This window comes from Rhipicephalus microplus, chromosome 8 (assembly GCF_043290135.1).
Source record: "Rhipicephalus microplus isolate Deutch F79 chromosome 8, USDA_Rmic, whole genome shotgun sequence".
In the NCBI taxonomy this organism is placed as follows: domain Eukaryota; kingdom Metazoa; phylum Arthropoda; class Arachnida; order Ixodida; family Ixodidae; genus Rhipicephalus; species Rhipicephalus microplus.
The window spans coordinates 91399427-91424005 of record NC_134707.1 but is presented as its reverse complement, the minus strand read 5'-3'; the positions used below and the strand labels follow the sequence as shown (position 1 = coordinate 91424005).

General features: G+C 47.0%; 1 protein-coding gene across 1 annotated transcript in view; it reads right to left on the bottom strand.

The window, feature by feature from the left end:
* The window catches only part of LOC119184562 (uncharacterized), a 46451-nt gene that overhangs the window by 7495 nt on the left and 14377 nt on the right, over positions 1–24579 (bottom strand). The window contains exon 4 of the mRNA XM_075872311.1: positions 14224–14300. Within this exon, the coding sequence (XP_075728426.1) occupies positions 14224–14300 (77 nt within the window). The remainder of the gene's footprint in view (positions 1–14223; positions 14301–24579) is intronic.

Sequence of the window (24579 nt, the reverse complement as noted above, 5' to 3'; positions counted from 1 at the left end):
GCTTATTTCTTAAGGTTTGCGTATTCACATAGAACAGTGTAAGCCCTTTGTCACAAAAACAACTATTCTTCGCTACCAAGTTGTTAAAAGATGCAGCACTGTGATAGGATTCCATAATTGTGGAAGTAGGCGGCGTTTTATAGTCATAAACAATTTTTTCTAAGTCACCTTCCGTGGCGACCCTATTGCGCGAGCATTCGTCTGCTTGCGCACATAGATAGTTCCCTGTGAACTCCAAACGAATTGATAGTTCCATTCCCTTGCCCGGTTTCTCGCAAGCCATAGTAACCGCTTGTTTGTAGGAGTCAGGTTATCCAAGAATTTATTACCTTGTGTTTTGCTCCCGAGATTTTTTTTCTTTTCGAACCACGCAGTTTTTAATGTTCTTGTGGCAAAGCGCACAAGAACGACAGGGTCCCTACGCTCTTTTGCTCGCAGACGGTGCATTCCGTCAATATCCATAGTGACGGCAGGTCAAGCTGCACGGCAATCTTATTTATTTCTGTTAGAAGGTACTCTCCTTCTCGTTGAGCCAGACCGTGAATTTCTATGTTCTGTCTGCGGCTGTACTGCTCCAGAGTGTCCATTTGTTCTTTTAATTTTGAAAGCAATGTCACGTCTTGCGACTGTTCAACAGCCTCTATTCAGTGGCGTAATTCACCCATACCTTGTTCCTGCCGATTTACAGCATCTTTAAGGTGATCGTAGGTATCAGACAAATGCTGCACTGACCTTTCGATGCTCTGCACCGTTTCTTGCAAGCAAATCAGTTTATCCAACTTTGCTCCTAGCGCTTGCATTTGCGACAGCTTTTTGTTTATTTCAGCAAGCTCAGTTTGAAGGTTCACAGATTGGCCTGCTGTGTCAGTGTTCCCTTGAGCAATTTTACATGTAGGACATCTAAGTGACTTTTTAGTCGCATCTTTCATCGTCTTAAACGACCTAGCTGTGATGCCACTACATGTCCCGTTGAAGTCACCGCTGCAGTCAACACATCGCATGATGACACCATTATCGCTAAACGCTGTTTTACAAAAGAAACAAGCCTTTGCAGTCATTTTTGCTCGAGGGAAGTGATACACATGTGAAGACAATTAAAACAGTTTTCAGGACAGAAGCAGCAGCGGAAGTGGTGAGTGATAAATAAGAATGCAAAATAATATTGCAGACACTTTCTACTAACCTGCAAGAATATCAGGCGTGCGTTTAGACGGGATCCACCTACGTCAACGCTACCGCTGCTGCCCGAGTGAGTCCCTTGGCCAGATGTCGATCCTTTTAAGGGCTCCATCAGTGGTAAGGTCACGTATTTCGGTAAGGGTCGCGTGCCTCGGCAATTCGTAGTGGCAGCAGTCTGTTGCGATGCAATTCGATCTGGTAGCGCAAAAACGTCCAGCGATAATCACCTGCAAGAACATCAGGCGTGCGTTTAGACGGGATACACCTACGTCAAACGCTACCGCTGCTGCCCGAGTGAGTCCCTTGGCCAGATTTCGATCCTTTTAAGGGCTCCATCAGTGGTAAAGTCACGTATTTCGGTAAGGGTCGCGTGCCTCGGCAATTCGTAGTGGCAGCAGTCTGTTGAAATGCAATTCGATCTGGTAGCGCAAAAACGTCCAGCGATAATCACCTGCAAGAATATCAGGCGTGCGTTTAGACGGGACCCACCTACGTCAAACGCTACCGCTGCTGCCCGAGTGAGTCCCTTGGCCAGATTTCGATCCTTTTAAGGGCTCCATCAGTGGTAAGGTCACGTATTTCGGTAAGGGTCGCGTGCCTCGGCAATTAGTAGTGGCAGCAGTCTGTTGCGATGCAATTTGATCCGGTAGCGCAAAAACGTCCAGCGATAATCGTCTGCAAGAATATCAGGCGTGCGTTTAGACGGGATCCACCTACGCCAACCACTACCGTTGCTGCCCGAGTGAGTCCGTTGGTCAGATGTCGATCCTTTTGTAGGCTCCGTCAGTGGTAAGGTCACGTGTCTCGGTAAGGGTCACGTGCTTCGGCGATCCGTAGTGGCAGCAGTTTGTTGAGACGCAATTTGATCCGGTAGCGGAAAAACGTCCAGCGATAATCGTCTGCAAGAATATAAGGCGTGCGTTTAGACGGGATCCACCTACGCCAAACGCTACCACTGCTGCCCAAGTGAGTCCCTTGGCCAGATTTCGATCGTTTTGTGGGCTCCATCAGTGGTAAGGTCACGTATTTCGGTAAGGGTCGCGTGCCTCGGCGATCCGTAGTGGCAGCAGTTTGTTGCGACGCAATTTGATCCGGTAGCGGAAAAACGTCCAGCGATAATCGTCTGCAAGAATATCAGGCGTGCGTTTAGACGGGATCCACCTACGCCAAACGCTACCGCTGCTGCCCAAGTGAGTCCCTTGGCCAGATTTCGATCGTTTTGTGGGCTCCATCAGTGGTAAGGTCACGTATTTCGGTAAGGGTCGCGTGCCTCGGCAATCCGTAGTGGCAGCAGTCTGTTGCGATGCAATTCGATCTGGTAGCGCAAAAACGTCCAGCGATAATCACCTGCAAGAATATCAGGCGTGCGTTTAGACGGGATACACCTACGCCAACCGCTACCGCTGCTGCCCGAGTGAGTCCGTTGGTCAGATATCGATCCTTTTGTAGGCTCCGTCAGTAGTAAGGTCACGTGTGTCGGTAAGGCTCACGTGCCTCGGCAATCCATAGTGGAAGCAGTTTGTTGCGATGCAATTTCATCCGGTGGCGCAAAAACTTCCTGCGATAATAGTCTGCAAGAATATCAGGCGTGCGTTTAGACGGGATCAACCTACGCCAACCGCTACCGCTGCTACCCGAGTGAGTCTGTTGGCCAGATGTCGATCCTTTTGTAGGCTCCGTCAGTGGTAAGGTCACGTGTCTCGGTAAGGCTCACGTGCCTCGGCAATTCATGTGGAAGCAGTTTGTTGCGACGCAATTTCATCCGGTGGCGCAAAAACTTCCTGCGATAATCGTCTGCAAGAATATCAGGCGTGCGTTTAGACGGGATACACCTACGCCAACCGCTACCGCTGCTGCCCGAGTGAGTCTGTTGGCCAGATGTCGATCCTTTTGTAGGCTCCGTCAGTGTAAGGTCACGTGTCTCGGTAAGGCTCACGTGCCTCGGCAATCCATAGTGGAAGCAGTTTGTTGCGATGCAATTTCATCCGGTGGCGCAAAAACTTCCTGCGATAATTGTCTGCGAGAATATCAGGCGTGGGTTTAGACGGGATCCACCTACGCCAACCACTACCGCTGCTGCCCGAGTGAGTCCGTTGGCCAGATGTAGATCCTTTTCTAGGCTCCGTCAGTGGTAAGGTCACGTGTCTCGGTAAAGGTCGCGTGCGTCGGCAATCCGTAGTGGCAGCAGTTTGTTGAGAAGCAATATGATCCGGTAGCGCAAAATCGTCCAGCGATAATAGTCTGCAAGAATATCAGGCGTGCGTTTAGACGGGATCCACCTACGCCAACCGCTACTGCTGCTGCCCGAGTGAGTCCGTTGGTCAGATGTCGATCCTTTTGTAAGCTCTGTCAGTGGTAAGGTCACGTGTCTCGGTAAGGGTCACGTGCTTCGGCGATCCGTAGTGGCAGCAGTTTGTTGCGACGCAATTTGATCCGGTAGCAGAAAAACGTCCAGCGATAATCGTCTGCAACAATATCAGGCATGCGTTTAGACGGGATGCACCTACGCCAACCGCTACCGCTGCTGCCCGAGTGAGTCCGTTGGTCAGATGTCGATGCTTTTGTAGGCTCCGTCAGTGGTAAGGTCACGTGTCTCGGTAAGGGTCACGTGCTTCGGCGATCCGTAGTGGCAGCAGTTTGTTGCGACGCAATTTGATCCGCTAGCGGAAAAACGTCCAGCGATAATCGTCTGCAAGAATATCAGGCGTGCGTTTAGACGGGATCCACCTACGCCAAACGCTACCACTGCTGCCCAAGTGAGTCCCTTGGCCAGATTTCGATCGTTTTGTGGGCTCCATCAGTGGTAAGGTCACGTATTTCGGTAAGGGTCGCGTGCCTCGGCGATCCGTAGTGGCAGCAGTTTGTTGCGACGCAATTTGATCCGGTAGCGGAAAAACGTCCAGCGATAATCGTCTGCAAGAATATCAGGCGTGCGTTTAGACGGGATCCACCTACGCCAAACGCTACCGCTGCTGCCCAAGTGAGTCCCTTGGCCAGATTTCGATCGTTTTGTGGGCTCCATCAGTGGTAAGGTCACGTATTTCGGTAAGGGTCGCGTGCCTCGGCAATCCGTAGTGGCAGCAGTTTGTTGCGATCCAATTTGATCTGGTAGCGCAAAAACGTCCAGCGATAATCACCTGCAAGAATATCAGGCGTGCGTTTAGACGGGATACACCTACGCCAACCGCTACCGCTGCTGCCCGAGTGAGTCCGTTCGCCGGATGTCGATCCTTTTGTAGACTCTGTCAGTGGTAAGGTCACGTGTCTCGGTAAGGGTCACGTGCCTCGGCAATTCGTAGTGGCAGCAGTCTGTTGCGATGCAATTCGATCTGGTAGCGCAAAAACGTCCAGCGATAATCACCTGCAAGAATATCAGGCGTGCGTTTAGACGGGATCCACCTACGCCAAACGCTACCGCTGCTGCCCAAGTGAGTCCCTTGGCCAGATTTCGATCGTTTTGTGGGCTCCATCAGTGGTAAGGTCACGTATTTCGGTAAGGGTCGCGTGCCTCGGCAATCCGTAGTGGCAGCAGTTTGTTGCGATGCAATTTGATCTGGTAGCGCAAAAACGTCCAGCGATAATCACCTGCAAGTATATCAGGCGTGCGTTTAGACGGGATCCACCTACGCCAAACGCTACCGCTGCTGCCCAAGTGAGTCTCTTGGCCAGATTTCGATCCTTTTAAGGGCTCCATCAGTGGTAAGGTCACGTATTTCGGTAAGGGTCGCGTGCCTCGGCAATCCGTAGTGGCAGCAGTTTGTTGCGATGCAATTTGATCTGGTAGCGCAAAAACGTCCAGCGATAATCACCTGCAAGAATATCAGGCGTGCGTTTAGACGGGATACACCTACGCCAACCGCTACCGCTGCTGCCCGAGTGAGTCCGTTCGCCGGATGTCGATCCTTTTGTAGACTCTGTCAGTGGTAAGGTCACGTGTCTCGGTAAGGGTCACGTGCCTCGGCAATTCGTAGTGGCAGCAGTTTGTTGCGACGCAATTTGATCCGGTAGCAGAAAAACGTCCAGCGATAATCGTCTGCAACAATATCTGGCATGCGTTTAGACGGTATCCACCTACGCCAACCGCTACCGCTGCTGCCCGAGTGAGTCCGTTGGTCAGATGTCGATGCTTTTGTAGGCTCCGTCAGTGGTAAGGTCACGTGTCTCGGTAAGGGTCACGTGCTTCGGCGATCCGTAGTGGCAGCAGTTTGTTGCGACGCAATTTGATCCGGTAGCAGAAAAACGTCCAGCGATAATCGTCTGCAACAATATCAGGCATGCGTTTAGACGGGATGCACCTACGCCAACCGCTACCGCTGCTGCCCGAGTGAGTCCGTTGGTCAGATATCGATCCTTTTGTAGGCTTCGTCAGTGGTAAGGTCACGTGCCTCGGCGATCCGTAGTGGCAGCAGTTTGTTGCGATGCAACTTGATCCGGTAGCGCATAAACGTCCAGCGATAATCTTCTGCAAGATTATCAGGCGTGCGTTTAGACGGGATCCATTTACGCCAACCACTACCGCTGCTGCCCGAGTGAGTCCGTTGGCCAGATGTACATCCTTTTCTAGGCTCCGTCAGTGGTAAGGTCACGTGTCTCGGTAAGGGTCACGTGCCTCGGCAATCCGTAGTGGCAGCAGTTTGTTGCGAAGCAATTTGATCCGGTAGCGCAAAATCGTTCAGCGATTATAGTCTGCAAGAATATCAGGCGTGCGTTTAGACGGGATCCACCTACGCCAAACGCTACCACTGCTGCCCAAGTGAGTCCCTTGGCCAGATTTCGATCGTTTTGTGGGCTCCATCAGTGGTAAGGTCACGTATTTCGGTAAGGGTCGCGTGGTTCGGCGATCCGTAGTTGCAGCAGTTTGTTGCGGCGCAATTTGATCCGGTAGCGGAAAAACGTCCAGCAATAATCGTCTGCAACAATATCAGGCGTGCGTTTAGACGGGATCCACCTACGCCAACCGCTACCGCTGCTGCGCGAGTGAGTCCGTTGGTGAGATATCGATCCTTTTGTAGGCTCCGTCAGTGGTAAGGTCACGTGCCTCGGCGATCCGTAGTGGCAGCAGTTTGTTGCGATGCAACTTGATCCGGTAGCGCAAAAACGTCCAGCGATAATTTTCTGCAAGAATATCAGGCGTGCGTTTAGACGGGATCAGCCTACGCCAACCGCTACCGCTGCTGCCCGAGTGCCTGGGTTTTGCCTGGGTTATTCGTCGTGAGCCTTTTTTGTGATTTTTATTTAGAAGTTTGAGGTTGAAATGACTTTTTGTAGTGAGAAATAAAATTCGTACAATGCCTGCATCATTCCTACATGATGAAAATACGGAATAAGCTTTGGAATTAAGGTACTTATACGTTTCGCTCAGTCACTTCTTGCTAGGAGCTTTCCACGTTTGTTTTATACATTCTATTGAGACTGTATATATTTTACTTCTGCTATGGTTACTTGAGCCTTTGTATAGATTTCTGGATGAAAAGTTCAAGAACGCACACCACACATATATTCATGGAACAAGTCGGCGGTAGCTTGACTTTTAAGCAGTGTGTGGAACGGTATAAATTTATTGAAAACCTCCACACGGCTATGCTCTACGTTAATGCTCTGGATATTTTACGACACTCATTCAACATGCTGTATGCATCGTAAGAAAAGCGCGCCTGCAGCAGGTATCCTCTTCCGCTGATACCTTGAACAGCAAATTCAAAGCGACTGTGTACCGTCCTTCACGGCTTTCCTGTTTTGTGTCGCAATAACAAGCGCACGATATAAAGTGTATAATCTTGCAGGGGTTTCTCTGAAAAGTTAGTGGAAATTAATAAATCCGAATCTTGCTATCTGAGTTAGGTCACCCTTCATCGGTGGGATGAATGCCCTGAACACTGATCGGTGGAGGTGATGACAATTGTACTGCACGTAAAAGTAAAAAGCTTGTACCGTATGCGGCCATTGCATGCTTCATCGAGTTTTGTTTACTAATAAAACAAATACTTTAGTGGTAATTCAAGGCATGCACACACTTTTTGTTTTTGTTATTTGCGGCGGCGGAGGCCGTGCTCACGTTTCGCCGCCGTTTGAATGCAGGGAAGTGAATCCACCGCTGGCAGTGCCAACAGACCCCTATTTGAACGCTGAGAAAACAAAACAAATACTTGTCTCCGTCGCAGCCTAGCCGCTTTGGGTGCGTAAAATACTAGTTCAGGTTATGCATGTTTGTTTTTAAGCAAAATAGGTCTGCTTGCTAGGATTTCTTGTCCTACCAGTAGATTGCGCCACATCGCTGTTGAGTGACGCTAGCGGTCTTTTTCGTCGAATTGCGGCATTAAGTTGAAATTACAGCTTCTTTTGTAAAACAAAAGCACGCTCGTTGCCGCCGATGTGATGAACGATCTTCTCATTAGTGTCACATTTTGAAAAACAATTTTTTGAGCGGTAGAAAGTCTTTTAAGTCTATTCGATTGCATTGAAGTGGAGAGTAGTACCTATCCAGCCTGCTAATTTGGGTATGCTATTCCGTGATTTTAGTGTAGTAATACGATGACTCTCAATTCTTTGCCAGTTCTCGTGCAATTCTCACTCAAGAAGCTCGGGAAGGCAGGCGCTTCGAATATAGCTTCATTGCTTATCAGTTTTACTCAGATACGTTTTGAATACAAATGAATGCATAAATAAATGAATGCAAGAGAATAGCAGAACCCATTATTTGTAGCATTGAGTCAGCGCTTCAAACCCCTATTAATACTGGCCCCACAGAAGCAGGAACGTTATAATGCCACATTGAATATGCAGCACGAAGAGAACAACGAAGAACACGCGCAGCGAGTGAAGAAGACGAGGTTCTCTTCCGATCAGTTTGCCAGTATTCTAATACAATAAAAGTGAGTTTCCTGGATTCGACTGCTGCTGTTTCTGCATTGTGACACTGGTGGAGGCGCTGGGTACATGTTCGGGACGCCTGACAACAGCCCCGCATCTGGTCAAGAAAGACTTCCGCGCATCGACACCCCCGTTCACCGCGGCAGCCGGCGCCTGTTAGGCCTCAGCCCGGAGTTTGGTCCATTTTCGGAAAGCGTGACTGTGCCAGAAAGCATGACGACGCCTGCAAGCACTGGCCCCAACATGTCCAGCCCAAGCACGACCCAGGTAACTGTTTTGAACCCTCGACTTCCGGTTGACTTCCACGGAAACGCATATGAGGATGCACATGACTGGCTCGAGGAATTCGAGCACACAGCGAATGTTAACGGTTGGAACACCACACAGAAATTGGGCTACGTTTATTTTCCGCTTCAAGACGGAGCCCGAACGTGGTTCACGAATCGCGTGTGATCGTCTTGGGACGAGTTCCGGCAGAAGTTCCTCGACACGTTCGCGAGCACTGAAAGACGAGAAATCGCACAGCGTCTCCTCGAGTCACGGATTCAGAAACCAAATGAATCCGTTACGATGTTTGTTGAGGACATGGCGCGGCTATTTCGTCGAGCAGATCCTAATATGCCCGAAGCCAAAAAGGTTAGCCACCTCATGCGGGGCGTTAAGGAGCAGCTGTTCGCTGGCCTCGTACGAAACCCGCCTACAAGTGTGGATGAATTCTCCAAGGAGGCGACATCTATCGAACGCGCACTGCATCTACGTTATCGCCAGTATGACCGCCCAACCCACAGTGCACCGATCAGCGTGGCAGCCTCTACCACAGCAACAACACCCGACGAAGGTTCTTTGCGCCAACTAATACGAGAAATCGTACAAGAAGAGGTCAAGAAACTCGTCGCCAAACCGAATGACTGCGCGATCGCCTCAGTAACGGAAGTTGTACGCCAGGAGACCAGGCAAGCGCTCTCGCTTCCTGAGCCGAACACGAGCACTCCCAGGGCAAGCTATGCAGACGTAGTCCACCGACAGCCAGCGAACGTGCCGACACCACATCAGTACCACCAGCAACATCAGCCGACAGCGCCTTGGTACTACAGAGAAACTTCGATGCCTAGGCGGCCACCACTTCGCAAAACTGACATCTGGCGTACCCCTGATCATAGGCCCCTGTGCTTTCACTGTGGGGAAGCAGGCCACATCGTTCGGTATTGCCCGTATCGCGCCGCAGGGTACCAAGGGTTTCCTTCTACGGTTCCTCGGCGCCATTTCAACGGAACATCTGACGTCGACAAGAGTGTCATGACCCCGCGGGATGTTCCTCCTGGGTTTCGGTCACGCTCACCCTCTCCTGGGCGTTATTCTCCATCCTCTAGACGGAGCATCACTGACATGCCAAGAGGGAGATCTCCTAGTCCACGCCGGGGAAACTAAAAGCAGCGACCTCAGGGGGGAAGGTTGCGAATCGTCGAAGTGCTGAAAATCCCCCATTACTGCCGAGCGAAGAGAGACACATTTTCAATGAATCGACGAAAGATGGGGTTGTTACTGCCGAAGTTGCAATTACGATTGACGGACATGACGTCATGGCATTGGTCGACATTGGCGCGGACTTCTCAATAATGAGTGAGAGTCTGGCAGACACGCTCAGGAAGGTTAGAATGGAATGGACAGGACCGCAGATTAGAGGAGCTGGAGGGCAGCTACTCACACCTACCGGAAAGTGCACCGCAAGAATGAAGATAGGGGATGCATCCTTCGTCGCAACTTTTGTTATCCTTTCTGAGTGTTCCAAACAGGCAATCTTGGGGATGGATTTCTTGCGGGAATATGGTGCCATCATCAATATTCCGGACGGTGTACGGACCTTTTCAGCGGATCAAAGCGCAGCGCTACACCGAAAATCCCTACGAGTCATTGACGATGTGACCGTACCTCCGTTATCGTGCCGCCTTGTTTCAGTCACGTGCAGCGAGCAGAATACTGGAGGAGGAATCGCTGAACAAGTATTGACGCTCCTACTATCTCGCGGTGTTGCAATTGCCAGAAATATCGTCAACGTTGTGTGCGGTGAAGCAGAGGTTCTGTTAACGAATTTTACCAACGAGCGACGACACATTACACAAGGCACTGCAGTTGCCTACTTCGACGAGATCACCGAAATCCGCGAGTGCTGTGTAGTACAACAGGACGAGCCGCAAGCCACGTCAGCCCCACCACCTATTGACGTAATCTCGGATTTGTCACCAGCGCAGAGACAGCGTCTAGTAGATCTTCTTCACCAGCTCAAAGACTGTTTTTCATCGACCTCGAGGGTCAGTCAAACGCCACTGACGAAGCATCGGATAATAACGGAGGAGAAGGCAAGGCCGATACGACAGAACCCATACCGCGTAGCACCGAAAGAGCGTGAAGCAATCCAGGAACAAGTGAAGAAAATGCTCGATGATGACGTCATCCAGCCGTCAAGAAGTCCTTGGGCATCGCCGGTAGTGCTGGTTAAAAAGAAAGACGGAAGCTTGCGATTTTGTGTCGACTACCGCAAGCTGAACCGTGTGACAAAGAAAGACGTGTACCCATTACCGCGCATCGATGATTCACTCGACAGGCTGAGGTATGCACGCTACTTTTCGTCAATGGACCTCAAAAGTGGGTATTGGCAAATTGAGGTCGACGAGCGAGATATAGAAAAAACGGCTTTTGTAACGCCTGACGGGCTTTATGAATTTAAAGTCTTGCCATTCGGATTGTGCTCAGCCCCCGCAACATTTCAGAGACTGATGGATACCGTTCTGTCAGGCCTTAAGTGGCAGACATGTCTGGTCTATCTGGACGACGTCATTGTTTTTTCAAAACATTTGAGGAACACCTGAGCAGGCAGCTATCGGTATTCAGGGCAATAAGGTCTGCCGGCCTGACACTGAAACTCGAGAAGTGTCATTTCGGTTTCAAGGAGCTTCAATTTTTAGGCCATGTGGTGAGCCATGAAGGTGTTCGACCTGATCCCGATAAGATTGCGGCCGTCAGAAAATTTCCGGTACCAAAAGACAAGAAAGCAGTCAGGCGTTTCCTTGGCCTATGCGCATACTACCGAAGGTTTATTGCCAATTTCTCCCACATAGCCTCGCCGTTAACACGACTCACAAGAGAAGACGTTTCGTTCACATGGGGCGACGATCAACAGGTGGCATTTGACGATCTCCGACAACGCCTGCAGACTCCGCCTGTGCTTGCTCACTTTGATGAGGATGCTCCTACCACGGTCCATACAGATGCCAGCAACGTGGGTTTAGGCGCTGTACTCGTCCAGTGGCAAGACTCAGCCGAGCGTGTGATCGCATATGCTAGTAGGACGCTTTCCCGCGCCGAGTCCAACTACTCCACAACGGAAAAAAAGTGTCTTTCTGTCGTATGGGCGGTTATGAAGTTTCGCCCGTACCTCTATGGTCGTTCATTCCACGTAGTCAGCGACCATCATTCCCTCTGCTGGCTGACCAACTTGAAAGACCCGTCTGGTCGGCTCGCACGGTGGAGCTTACGCCTCCAAGAGTTTGATATGACGGTCGTGTATAAGTCCGGACGGCAGCACGCCGACGCCGATTGCTTATGAAGGTCACCGATAAAGCGCGACGATGACACAGAAGATGACAGCATGGCGTTTGTAGGAGTCGTTGACACCACTACGATTTCGTGCAAGCAGAAAGAAGACAGTGAGTTGCTTCCTCTTATTGAATTTTTGAATGGCCGGACAACAACCGTCCCTAGAAGATTTGCAAGGAGCCTGCCGTCATTCTGCTTACGTAGTGGTGTTCTCTATAAGAAGAACTTTTCTCAGAGAGGAAGCACCCACCTACTGGTCGTTCCGACGTCACTTCGTGAGGAGATACTTTGTGCTTGCCACGATGAGCCAACGTCTGGTCATCTCGGATACACACGCACATTGGCCAGAATCCAACAGAAGTACTACTGGCCAAGACTTCCAGCTATTGTGAAGCATTATGTGCGCACGTGCCTCGATTGCCAACGACGAAAATCGCCACCGTTAAAACCAGCTGGACTATTACAACCAATTCAAGTGCCCATGGTACCTTTTGCCAAATTGGAATGGATCTCCTTGGACCATATCCGACTTCCCATGCTGGCAACAAGTGGGTAATAGTCGCCACTGATTATCTTACGCGCTATGCCGAAACAAAGGCTTTGCCAAGTGGCACCGCCATTGAAACCGCACGATTCTTCGTAGAAAATATCGTCCTGAGGCACGGTGCTCCAACAATCATAATAACGGATCGAGGTGCCGCTTTCACAGCCGCGCTCCTGAAGACAGTGCTTGAGCTCAGTGGAACCGCCCATCGGAAAGCCACTTCCTATCATCCACAAACCAACGGCTTAACAGAACGCCTCAATAAGACTATTGCCGACATGTTGAGTATGTACGTTGACGTGGATCACAAGAACTGGGACGACATTCTACCGTACATCACGTTCGCCTATAATACAGCGCAGCAAGAAACTACACGAAGAACGCCGTTCAGTCTCCTTCATGGCCTTGAAGTGACGACGATGCTTGACGCCATGTTACTGCACGACTGCAATGACATCGATTTGGACGCTGCATCTTTTATCCAACGAGCAGAAGAAGTGAGGCAGCTTGCGCGCGTCCGAATCACCCAGCAGCAAAATTATGACGCCCAACGTTATATTCTGCGACACCGACATGTCGTCTATCGGGCCGGCGACAAAGTCTGGGTATGGAGTCCTATCCGCCACAGGGGACTGTCCGAAAAATTGCTGAAGAAGTATTTTGGCCCCTACACAGTTTTACAACGCCTGAGCGACGTTAATTACGTGGTCGTTCCTGACAACCCCTCGACAACTCGCCAGCAAAAACCAGAAATCGTGCACGTTGTGCGAATGAAGCCCTACTTATCGGACTGATTTACACCATACATCTACTACTCCGTCTTTTGTACAAGAGCATCGGGACGCTGCTCTCTGGAGGGGGGCAAATGCCACATTGAATATGCAGCACGAAGAGAACAACGAAGAACACGCGCAGCGAGTGAAGAAGACGAGGTTCTCTTCCGATCAGTTTGCCAGTATTCTAATACAATTAAAGTGAGTTTCCTGGATTCGACTGCTGCTGTTTCTGCATGGTGACAATATGACGTTGTCTGCGAATAGACCTATCTTTCAGCCCTTCCCTAGGAGCAACAAGGTGGAGGCACCTGGCTGTGCATAAATTGTGCTGAATAAACAAGGTGCGGCCTTGAGAAGAAGGAGTGCCTCTGCTTAGTATTTGGGTCAAGCAACCTTTTCTTTTGTCTGGAGTTTTGACCACAAAGGCAACCCTAAGAATTTGTAAGTTTGAGATGCAGATACAGATTGACCAATAAGTTATTTTGATGTCAAGCATCGTTTAAAAAATGCTGACAGCTAATAATTGCAGAACGATACCACACGGAGCAAAAAAATCCAGCGTCAGTTTTGTATGTACATGCAGGAGTTTTGGTGTTTATTTCAACATTACATCTCTGCGTCCTAAATTGCTTCACCTATAGGTACACAAAGCCTACATGTTAAAGCGTCAAGAACCATTCAACCTCAACTTGTAGAGACTAGAGTACTACACGCAATATTTATTTTATATAGCATGCTCATCACAAAATCCTCAAGGTATTTTCTATAAGTTATGTTTATGGTGACGTCTTCTAGTAGAGGAACATACGGCAGCTGTATTTTTGGCCTTACTTTCAATTTATTTCGTTCAATTTATTAAAATTTTCCCATTGTTGAATATTAACACCTACAGGAAACATTGTAGAAGAAATGCTGTAAAATTTCCCTTACGGATATATCAAAGAATAGCGCAGCCACGAGTCTGCAGTTCACGGTCTTATGTGACTGCTAGCTCTAATCTGCCCATAAACAAGGACAGCAAAATTTCCTGCACTGTCTTTCCAAACGAATTTATTGATCATGATTTCAAGTGAACTTGGTGAGCGATAGGGTGAGCGATAGGTTGATAACCACGAAATATTGCTTCAGTTACCGTAACTAAAGATAGAAGTACAAATTGTACATTCGACCTCAAACTCTACATACACCAGATTACTACGCCAGCAAACTTCGTTGAATAAACGTCTGAAATTAGAAATGACGTAAATTTAAATAACATACCGTTGTTCACCGATGTGAATCTTTTCACCGGTGTATTGTTTCTCCGTATTTGTGTGTAATCCACACGTTTATAATCCCTTGATCAGGAGAAAAAACAAAATTCATGGTCATGTTATGTTACTTGCTACTTAACTTTAAAATCTATTTGGAAAATAACAAGCATACATGCGCTAATGCCATACGTTCGGAATAATTAAAAAAGCATACTTGCGCACGACTGCCATACGCATGAAGTTCATTTGTAATTATCAACTCATATAGCAGGACTACACAGCACCCTGTACTGGAAAAAACATTTTTTTCTTGCGCTTCCTTTTTCAAGTGTATCAGCGGATACGCGATTATTGGTAGAAGCTTACAGAATGCCTGGCTGGTGTTACATTTCAACCCATCAATTTATTGTGTGCCGAATGCAATTACCCTTCTTTATGCATGCACAGCCTTTCTATCACATACGCCAAAGATCTCCTTGTTTAATATATAGCATGGTGCAGTGTTTGATTCAAAATGTGCGTAGACTGTTACACCGCTCAAATAAATAAAGGTCAATCTTTCGAAAACTGTTAGTAAACGACGCTATGACAACACAATGCAGTCACGCACTTCTTCGACTTGTCTTGTCTCAGCGTGAACGCGTTAGCAAGAAATGTAACCCGTGATTTTCATGTTTTCTGCATCAGTCAACATACTGGGCCCTACTCGACACAATGAATCTGACTTGTTCTTGAAAGACATGATGTTTTCGTGAAAGTACGTCTGCACTTCTGCTTTTAATCACAGCTAACAGCGCACACAAATCCGCTTCACGAGGTTTTCCCGTAGCTACGTAGTTGAAACGTGATCATCTGACTTGTTCAGTAAAAACTGAACATTTTATAAAAAAGTAAATATGAATAATGAGAACAGTAACAATAATAATATTTAAAAGAAGAATGATAGTAATAATTAAAATAATATCATTATTATCAACAACAGCTACAATAACAACAACAATCTTTTACTGACACTGCGAGAGAGCTGTATTGCAATACACAAAATTTAACTGCCAAAGACTCCTGTGTTTGAAAGGCAGAGCTGACAGATGTCAGACAAAAATAAATTATTCATGGTAGACTACGCATATGCGGATATTTCTTTTCTTTCGCATGTACATGCTAAATATGAACGCGAGTAGACAGCCAGGCACGAAGAAATAAAAGGTCCCCTAGCCTTACATTTGCTCATGCAATCGCAAAAACACAGTGATAGGACACAATCAAATTTTGTTGACTAAGAAAAAAAGTGGGGCAACCAAGATAACAATTTGCATGACAACACCTTATTTCGTCATTCATACACGAAATAAAATAAAGAAAATTTATTATATTCTTTTTTCTCTGGTAAACTAAGAACTATGCGTAGCCTTATGCACATTGAAGCCTTAATGTTCTGATACTGCAGAAGAATTTACTGAAAGAAGAGAACAGATACCACGAAAGAAAAAATATTAACGAGACGAAGGAGTACCTTCAGTCTGAATTTTTTCTTTTGAACGAAAGACCCTTGGGGTTAGTTAACTAACGCAAGCCGGTGCATATCGCACATTTCAGTGTTCTTGAAGGAAATGAATTCCATAACACCGTACGTGGAAACTTTTGTGGGCTCGTAATGTGCGCTTCTATAACTGAACAATGCCGGACTGACAATGCCCTAAATAGGGCGCTTTGCCCACTACCATCAAAGCACCGCAATGTATCCTGCGAGAGAAGTTTATTGATTCTAGGGTGTTCCTTCTCCATGATAGACGTACAGCGAACGACCTGTGTGCGGTCTCGCGCCTACGTAAAGGTCAGTGCTACACCACCTGTCTTTGCGCATTTTAGTAAGTGGCAGCACACTGCAGGCGATTTGCTTGTTGACCAATTTCAGACCTGATTGCCCATCACACGACTTCGAGGACTCTATTAAGTTACTATACTGTGCTATGCAAGACTAATATGGTGTACATGTGTCTTCCTGTCTGCACCGCATACATAATGTGAGCGCGACAAGCGAATGACTCTTTATTCTCTTTGATAACATCATCGTCTGTAGATCTTCTTCATCTGTAAATATTATCACCAGCGTGATTTCGCTCGATCCTGGCTGAATAAATCGGTTCCTCACAAAATATGGATAAGCCTTCTTCTACGATTGCATCCGATGTTTGCGGCACCGATAAAAATAACGAAAACCTGCTGCGCCACTGTCCTCCATTTGACTCAGACAGACAAGTACTTGCTAACGCATTGTGGCTACTGGATGATCGAACATTTTCTGAACAGGTGCTTTTATAGCATTTTTCATATCTCTCGACAGGGACAGCCCTTTTGTGTTTGTGGACGACGGGTTCGTTTGAACGCCTCTCATTTATGGTGTGGTCGTACACGCTGCAGTGAATTTACTATTTGTTTCTTCCCGTTATTTTCTTTCTCTTTCCACTTGCTCAAATTTGTGGTTCTCTTCCCTAAGCTATTGGCGGAGGTTACCCAAGTGGATGTCTTTCTGGTTAATTCCCTTGCGTTCTCTCTTTGTCACCTTCCTTCCTTCTTTCAAACCATCTGCGTCCTTTTGCTCTTCCTTACATTCAAATCATTCCTCCTTCTCCCCACTTATCTTTTCCGCACTCTTGCCGTACTGTGCAATACATGGCAATGTCATAATTAGGAAGCCTAAATGTCACTAGCCGAGTTAGTCGAGAGCCCGATGTTTAGGAACACTCTTTGTCAAGGAAGTGTCACCTCGCGTCTTTTTCTTTTACAGGCGTGTTGCTGCGTCGCAGTTCAATCTGCCTGACGTCGTTTTTATGATGGCGTATTTCCTTCAGAAAACACGTGTCTTCGCCTATGTAGCTGGCAGCACGCACTAGCAGGACTACTCGTGGACTACGCTTTGGCATTGCGCCTTAGAAGGCCAATTCTCCAGCCGTGGTGGCCAGTGGGTGAGCGAAGATGCAGGTTGTGAACCATGGTGACTAACAATTTTCCGGAAATCCTGACGAGTTTAAATGATTCTCGGTGCACGAGAGATGACAATGCGCAGGACCAGCTTCTTCGATTCTATTGTTGGCGGTGAGGTGGCAATGAAGGAACCGGTTGGCGTAGTCTGTGTTTCGCAGGTACCTCGCATCGACACGGTTGTCGCCCTCTCAATACATGGCGCCACACCCAGTGCTCGAACTTTTCCATGTATCTCTGCTTTAGTGGCTCGGCAATGTTTATCTACTTTCTCTCTTTTTTCAAGTGAGAAATATTTTTGCCCGTTAAACGAGCACTGAAACCACATAATCTTTGTGGGCAGTTTGATAGCACGACGTCAAGTGCAAATACGCACAGGTGCGCGTTCACACCGAGAAACGTCATACACTCACCCGGTCGTTTGAATTTAGACCATTAATAATTGACTGGATTAGGAAGCAGCACTGCTTCCAAAGTGTTCTGAGAACGCGGTGCACGGAATCACGGCCTACCAGACACATTTTTAATTCGCGAGGACCTTTAGAGAGACGAAAATATTACCAAGAAGCCTTGAGACCAAACGAGTGCACACGTTGCGGAAGGCAAGAACATCTTGGAAGAAACTGCAAGGTGCCTGCCCAATGCGTGATTGAAACAAACTCTGAACAACAAGTAGCCCTTGAAAGCAAGCTTTAAACCCTTCAATGAGTTGAATTCACCGCAGACTTGACTGACTCTCTTCGCCGTATTGTGATGCTTGGTAGGCCTGGCCTCAACCTCAATTTAAAGTATGGCCTGTTTTGTGATGATGTTGCACATAAATATTTAAGCTCACAAGGCTGATATAGTGCAGTTTTAATCATTTATTGTGATGTGTTGCGAAGGTGGAGATTCTGCTGCGTAGAATCTACGTAACTGACAATTTTAGGTACGGGTTCGTGCAACTTTTAAAAACAATAGTCTTTCTTGGGGACCTTGGACACAAAAATTTCGGTCTGTCTATCTCTCTCTCTGTCTGTTTGTAAATTTGTGTGTTTGTCCAACCTAACGATACCTCAAACGGCACCAAACGGCCAACCCCATCCGCAGCGCTCACCAATATTGCTCAAGGTTTAGCGTTAATAGTTGTGCGATCGTCAATTAAAAAGCAATTATTGCGCATATCTGAGGCGCCACAACAACGCCTCGATGTTTTCTATGTCTGCCTTTACACTAGAAAAGGCCCACGCATGTAACTTTAAGGAATGTAGCGTTTATTTGCGCTGCGCTGACAGTGCAACGCAATGCTCAAAAAGGTGTTTTCAACGCTTTGCTACGACGTCACATAGGTGGCACCTACTCGTCGCTTTGCGTTCTACAGCTTATCACCTCCGAGACTAGCGCGTATCTTTCTGCGCGGGCTGCACGACTTCGTTTTCGAAGATAACTGCCAGATGGCACTTGTGTCTAATGTGCCTAGATGCGCTCGTTCGCCTCCACCACACCCTAGAGTCACTCTAACACAGTGCCTGCAGAATACTATTCACCAATTTTCTTTTGCAGAACATAAAACAAACGTTTTGTTCACTCTCTTCAGACGCAAGACTATCGTCTTTCGACAGCATTTACAGTGTAACATGTAGATTCGGGCCAATTGTTTGAAGTGCAAAGCGTCAGATAACTTTTCAGAAAAACAAAATACCTGCACTTCTCTATAAAAAATGCGAAACACAATACAAATTTATGACACATCATAAAATTGAAGGTAAATTATATCGAAATTAAATAATGATATTTAAACATAGTCGCTTCTAGGTACAAATGCGACAACACTTCATACCAGGAGTGCATCACTAAAAACTTAGAAATATGGTAGCTTAGATATCGCTTTACATTAAACAAAACGAAAGCACCACTCCACTTAAAAAGAGTGGTTTTATAATCTGTAGAGGCGTTGGTTAATAAGGAATAGCATTACTGTCGGTGATGACATAACTGTTTTTCTGGTAAGTGCAGCAGGAGCAATGCGCAAAACAAAAATGTTGTTGCTCCTCCCACGGGAGTGCACAGCAAATGTGGGCGAGGAAACCAACCTCCTCATCTCCGGCATCTTTGGCAACGTTGCGGTGTACTCCTGCCGATCGCTCACGTCACCTAATGATGCTAAATATGGGAGCATTGTTCATGTACCTGATCTTAAAGTTAAAATTCAGCAGAGTCAACGTAACTCAAGAATCGATGTTATTAGAAGCATGATGCTGAAGATAAAGTGACTCTGTTACATTTGTTATTGAGCTACACGTTACAAAATTGAGCTAAAATTGACAGATCCCACGTAGAGTGGAAATTGATGATATCAGAAGCATGAATGAGGAAGGTTGATAGGTCACTCTAAAAATGGGCGCAATGCTATGAAGCGAACGCAAAATATGCCAGACATGACAAGCATGTCATGATTATCCTGTTTGGACGTGAAATTTACCTTTGTCATCCGCTAGCATCTAGTAATACCGAATTGGGAATATTTAAAGCTAGCGAAATGGCCACGAGCGCATCATGAGCATGGTACGTAGTTATGTTGTTACATGACACGCATCTCATGATTATTATGTTTGCACCAGTCACATACCTTTGTTATCTATTCACGTCCCATAATACCAAATCTGTATATGTGAAGCTGGTGGAACAGCCACGAGCGCATCATGAGCGTGGCATGTAGTCATGTTTGAGATGATACGCATCTCTTGACTACCATGTTTGCACCAGTCACATGCCTTCGTGATTCTTTCATGTCACGTAATACCACATTTGGTAATACCACTTGCCGGGCAGTCCAGATGTTTGTGGGATGCATTTTCTGCAGCATCAGTAAGAAATTCTGTGAAAGTACTGCACAGCTTGATCTACGTCAAACCCACCTATGTCAGTCAAACTTAAACGAGTAGTGGTCTGAAACTGTTCTCAGTTAGGTTTATTTGTAAGCCATTTGGTAACACCTGGAGCACTTTGATATGATGTTGGTGCGCTCAAAACTACAAGCAAATGGTCACTTCTATATGGATTGTTTATAATTTTTCATTTCAGTATGGGTAGAAGTGAAGGAGATACAATACTGAGGCCTATAGACTCTTAAGGTTTGTTGGTGAGGCTATAATACGTTGGTTCTTTCTTATTCAACAGACATGCATTAGAAGAGAACAAAAACTGTTCAATTAAGCCACTTCGCGCATCAGAGTGAGTACCAACCCGCAGACTGCTATGTGCGTCCAGGTCCCCAAAAACTAAGTACGGTTCTGGCAATTCATCTATTAGGGACAGGAAGTCATGTTCTTCAAGGCGGTACTGAGGAGGTATTTAAAGAGAGCTGATGGTGGGAGGATTGTTCAAAAGAAATGCTCAAACAGCCACTGCCTCAAGGGATGTTTGTAGTGGTAAATGAGTATATGCTACGCCTTGACTAACTATAATACGACACCACCGAATAACGTCGCAGCATCGTCCCGGTACTTTCTGATTACAGCATTTTTGATTAGAAAATTGGTGGTATTGGATTTTAAGTGTGTTGTACACGCAGCGCTTTTGGTGAGTGCTTGTGTAAAATTTCTTGGACATCGTCAATGTTTTTGAAAAGGCCCCTGACATTAGATTGTATAATTTCTGTGTTCATTATGAAAGTATTGCACTGCTGTGTGTACGAATAGGAAGTGACTGTTTAGACAGCGAGTGGCAATTCAAATAACAGGAACGTTGTCGGCCCCCTTTATCTGCTTTTTTTTTTACTTTGGGCACTCGAACGAGCCGCGCCAAGTTTTCGACACCAAGGGTACCACCGCGTCAATTGCTTCCTTGGAGGCACTGTAGGCCCGCACGTGCGAGCTGGTCATTGGCCTCGCTTGGTGAAGTGAGGCCTTCAGATCTGAGGACCCTGGTGTCTCCGGTCTTTGTTCGCTAGTAGGCGGAGTAGGCTCAACTACTGCCGCCACTGGGGTAGGCGCCACACCCAACGGCTCACTCTGCGCAGGCCGAAGGAGTGAGTGGGGAGGGCTGGTGCGACGCTGCCCTTTTTCGCCCCGTATCAGCATATGTTGTTGGGTCATGGAATAATGAAACCCTTCTTCTTGTTTTTTGAATGTATATCCTGCTACACCTTCATTGTGATGATGTATTTTTTTCCACAAGTAACATGACTGAATATGCGGCAAGATTTCCATCACAGTTGACGCAGTGCACTAGTTCTTTGCCAACTCCAGACTGCGCACAATTTGTCGGCCACGACAGCTTTGCGAGCCATGGCAACATCTTTAAAATATGAAGCATTGTCTGGAATTCGGTATGTATGTTCACACACGGAGCTTTGTGTACCAAGTTGCAACTGTCTCAGGAAAAATGCTGTAACGAAAGGTAATCAGTATATCTTTTTGGAATATTTTTGCGATCTCACTTCATTCTCATCCTCTGCATGTTGATTACGTTTTCTTCTTGTCAGCCGTCAAGAAGTTCAACGTCTGTCAAGTGAACTAGGTCATCCTTCGACACTACTCCTTAGACAGTGTTCATCGAACGATGTGCTGATTCGATGTTGTGGGCGTCGCCGAAATTCTTGAAGCTGGGTAGTTTTCATAATGTTTCTTGTCTCGGACTTCAATGAGGAGGTCTCCACTGGCCATTTTCTGTGCTTTGTAACTTGTTCCAAGCGTGTCTATTAGACATCTTGAAACTGAGAACAGAGAGAGCTTTATGACTGATTTTGCTGGTGTGCTACTATGAATGACATGATAGCGTGGGAGGTTGTTTTTGTTTGGTTGGAGAAGCTGCGAGCTTGCTTCGGTGTGCACGCTCTTCATTGAATGATGAAAAAAGAGTTGGAAGTTTTTAGTCATAAAATATAGATTGTGTTCGGTAGCGGTGGCAGCCACCCACCACCGAGCCAAACGAGGGGACGCTGCAAGACAAATAAATGGCTTGGAAATGCCAGCTGTGCACCGCTACTGTAACCTAATGTGGCGCATCCCAAGGTGGAGTGAACACACGAGGTTAACCCTTCCCGCCATGAAGAATCGGAAGTAAACACAAGAGAGAAGCAGACAGGACGGATAAAAAGTGAGAGATAAAGACGATGTAGGGAGAGGGAGATGGGAAAAGGCGTTGGCCTATTTCCACAGGGGGGGGGGGTCAGCTTAGGGGTGCCGTCCACGTGAAGCCGGGGCAAAAGGGTCGTGTTGCCTTTGCTTGGAGCTTTAAAGGTTCGATCACCCTACGTCGGCTCAACGCCCAAGATCCGCTTTTCCCTGGACACGGCAAAGCCACACATGGCTAGGCGTGGGAGAGAAAATTTCGGTCTGGCTATCTCTCTCTCTGTCTGTTTGTACATTTGTCTGTTTGTCCAACCTAACGATACCTCAAACGGCACCACACGGCCAATCCCATCCGAAGCGCTCACCAATATTGCTCAAGGTTTAGCGTTCATAGTTGTGCGATCGTCAATCAAAAAGCAATTATTGCGCATATCTGAGGCGCCACAACAACGCCTCGATGTTTTCTATGTCTGCCTTTATACTAGAAAAGGCTCACGCATGTAACTATAAGGAATGCAGCATTTATTTGCGCTGCGCTGAAGGTGCAACGCAATGGTCAAAAAGGCGTTTCCAACGCTTTGCTACGACGTCACATTGGTGGCACCTACTCGTTGCTTTGCGTTCTACAGCTTATCACCTCCGAGACTAGCGCGCATCTTTCTCCGCGGGCTGCACGACTTCGTTTTCGAAGATAACTGCCAGATGGCACTTGTGTCTAATGTGCCTAGATGCGCTCGTTCGCCTCCACCACACGCTAGAGTCACTCTAACACAGCGCCTGCAGAATACTATTCACCGATTTTCTTGTGCAGAACATAAAACAAACGTTTTGTTCGCTTCAGAGTTTGCAGTCTGCCATGCGTAGGATGAGCCCTGACCAACTGGTACAAGAAATAAGACATTGCCATCATGAAGCTCTAGCACGAGGGCATGATATTATATATCAATGGCTGCCTGGACATATCGGTATTACCGGAAATCAATTAGCCGATGATGCAGCCCGCTCAGCCCATGAAGAAACCCGTGTAGTCCCGATTCCTCTTTCAAGGAATGATGCAGCAAGACAACTTTACCTGCTGGCTCGAGACCTCACACGCACGTTCTGGTCGTCTACCAGCTTCCAAAGGTGTCAATTTTATGAACTGGATCCTTCGCTCAAGCTAAAGCTACCATCACAACTTTCCCGCTCCGATGCGACACTGTTATGCCGCCTTTGGTTGGGTGTTGCATTCACAAAGGTGTACTCCTTTCGCATTGGTATGGCAGACACTCCTACATGCGACTACTGCGGAGCTGAAGAGACCATCGAACACGTCCTGTGCAGCTGCGCTTGCTACGACACACAGCGATGCCAGCTACGGATGGTTTTGACTCGACTTGACCCCAGACCATTTTGTGTGCATAAGATACTAGGACCTTGGGCATCTGCCTCAGTTGCGCAGAAAGCAACTAAAGCACTGCTACTTCACCTTAAGTCAACACACCTAAGCGACCGCCTGTAGACTGTGTGTGCTCCCCGAGTGTGCTCGTGATTGTGTGTACCTTCTGATGTTTCTGCAACCTCTTTTCTCCCCTTTATCCCTTCCCCAGTGCAGGGTAGCAAACCGGATGTGCGTCTGGTTAACCTTCCTGCCTTTCCTTGCATCTTTATCTCTCTCTCTCTCTGTTCACTCTCTTCAGACGCAAGGCTATCGTCTTTCGACAGCATTTACAGTGTAACATGTAGATTCGGGCCAATTTTTTGAAGTGCAAAGCATCAGATAACTTTTCAGAAAAAGAAATTTCTGTTTATTGTGTTTCGCATCTCTATAAGAGATGCGAAACACAATACAAATTTATGACACATCATAAACTTGAAGGTAAAATATATCGAAATTAAATTAATAATATTTAAACATAGTCGCTTCTAGGTACAAATGGGAAAACACTTCATACGAGGAGTGCATCACTAAAACTTAGAAATATGGTAGCTTAGATATCACTTTACACTAAACAAAACGAAAGCACCACTCCATTTAAAAAGAGTGGTCTTATAATCTGTAGAGGCGTTGGTTAACAAGGAATAGCATTACTGTTGGTGATGACATAACTGTTTTTTGGTAAGTGCAGCAGGAGCAATACGCAAAACAAAAATGTTGTTGCTCCTCTCACGGGAGTGCACAGCAAATGTGGGCGTGGAAACCAACCTCGTAATCTCCGGCATCTTTGGCAACGTTGCGGTGTACTCCTACCGATCGCGCACGTCACACAAAGATGCTAATTGTGGGAGTATTGTTCATGTACCTGATCCTAAAGTTAAAGTTCAGCAGAGTCGACGTAACTTAAAAA